At 56.9% G+C, this 2052-nt stretch overlaps 1 protein-coding gene across 1 annotated transcript; it reads right to left on the bottom strand.

Moving 5' to 3' along the window:
* Positions 1 to 20: 20 nt before the first annotated feature.
* On the bottom strand, positions 21 to 918 carry TRAVEDRAFT_54889 (uncharacterized protein; the record flags this gene model as incomplete). The annotated part of the gene is made up of 4 exons (XM_008047814.1): positions 21 to 204; positions 255 to 428; positions 485 to 731; positions 794 to 918. Coding segments are annotated over 4 exons (730 nt in total), but the record flags the coding sequence as incomplete, so codon positions are not given.
* Between the last annotated feature and the right edge of the window lie 1134 nt (positions 919 to 2052).

The raw sequence follows: 2052 nt of genomic DNA, 5'->3' as shown, positions 1-2052 counted from the left end.
GTGTCCGGGGATCTGACCACCTGCGCAGGATAGCCACTTCTCGACAAGCACCCCGCACAGCTGGTCGCAATCCTCACGAACTCCAAGGCGCGCGGCCAGGTAATTCTCGAGGAGTTCAAACAGCGGCGCGAGCTTGCGTGCGAAAACAGCAGGGTCCCTGAAGGGCCTGGCGTCGAGACGGTCCGCGCATGCAGCGAAGCCCGTCTATGACGACGGTCAGCGAGGCTACACGAAGGAATAGACAATTGGTTGACCTCTGTCATGACTGTTCGGAAACAATCGTCCCACTGGCACATATCCTGAGTCAACGCAGCGATGTCCTGATATATCTGGTCAAACGTTCGCTGAAGCGAGGGGTGCGCAGCCTGAAGTTTGTCGCAATCGGCAGCGTCCATCTGCAGCATATAGCCGTCGGCGAGAGACATGAGCTGGAGGATGTACGAAGTTAGACAAAGTCCAGGGACGCCAGGCGACGAACACGTACCGTATGCCACACGTTTTCCAACTCCTCGAAGTGCTGGCGAACATTAGCGAAAGCAGAAGACAGCCCCTCGAGCAGATCGGCCGTCTCGCCCTCCTCTAGTGGATAGATGGTACGGAGCGCTTCCCGGTGTATGACAAGCTCGGGTAGGACACGGTGCTCAAAGATGCGCTCGCGGCACGCTTGACGGGCGGAGAGAACCGCAAGCCAGGTCGCGGAGTCCGGCGGGAGCCCCAGGGTATCTCCAAGGCTGCGTGAAGACACCGACGAAGTGAGTACATAGATCGCAAGCAGAGGGATACGTGTGCGTACTCGAAGATCTCTTTGTCTAGACTATCACAGAGCGAATGGACGAGCGCCGACGTCTGGGTGACAGTCAAGACTGCCAGCGCCATGCCGACCGGGGCGTTGTTAGGAGGCTTGAAGAACGCAGCCATGGGGGGATTCAGGAGGCGAAGTGGTCGAGCAGATGGGTGGGTGGCAATGGAGAAGATGTGAGGTCGACAGGAGACGACATGTGCAGGGGAGAGTGGAACGGGGATTGACCAAACGCGACTAAACAGCACGAACAAAGGAGAGAGGGATCATCTGCAGCGTGCCAATCTAGATCCTACGCGTGTTTGTCGCCTCTGAGCGCTTTCTGGACGAACTCTTGTGGGATGCATGCGTGCGGGTAGGCAACCCACGCGATCACGCGAGGCGGAGCCTGCCGAATCGCAGCGTGTCTCTGACGTAGGCACACTGCATCGGTTTATCTTCGTGCGCCCCGCAAATGGAAGTTCGCGAATGAGTATATAGTCCATCGCGAATGAGTATATAGTCCATAGGAGAGCGGTGGCTGGATCGACATACCATCGAAAGCTGTGCGAGGTGAATCGCAGAACGCAGAAGATGAGGTCTTCTTGAAAGAGGTGATGACCAACAGAGGGAGGCTCTGCGCCGACAAGTAACGCTCGGGGTATGGCGGTGAGGTTGACCATAGTACTACTGATGAGGCCTCAGCGGTGTCGGGCAATGTGCTTTGATGTCGAAGCTGAATCGTCCGATGGATGTGCATGACTTCCACCACCAAGCACGCGGTGAAGCCCCCGCTATCGAGAGATGTCCTCCCGTCCGCGGGAAGTCGAGAAGTCGAGCAAGGACCGTCTGGCCCCGTTTCAAGGCGAATTGTGTAAAAAAACAATACGGCAAGATCGATCATAGGCCCGTGAATGGAACAGAAGTGCGCGAATGAATATATAGACCACCGGAGAGCGGTAACTGGATCGACAGACCATCGAAAGCTGTGCAAAATGAAGCGCAGAACGGAAAACATGTGGTCTTCTTCAAAGGGGTGACGACCAACAGAGGGAGGCTCTGCGCCGGCAAATAACGCTCGAGGGAGGGCGATAGCAGTGAGGTTGACCATAGCACTGCCTATGATGCCTCAGCGGTGTCGGGCGATATATGGTCTGATGTCGAGGCTGAACCGTCCGATGGATGAGCATGACCCGAAACACCAAAGACCCGGAGGACCGTGCGGGCGCGAGATCGTAGCTTGGCCAGGAGACGGCCCATCCGCGCAAAATCGG

The sequence above is a fragment of the Trametes versicolor genome, assembly GCF_000271585.1.
Source record: "Trametes versicolor FP-101664 SS1 unplaced genomic scaffold TRAVEscaffold_274, whole genome shotgun sequence".
NCBI lineage: Eukaryota > Fungi > Basidiomycota > Agaricomycetes > Polyporales > Polyporaceae > Trametes > Trametes versicolor.
The sequence above is the reverse complement of the archived record's forward strand: the minus strand, read 5'-3'. Positions and strand labels throughout refer to the sequence as shown.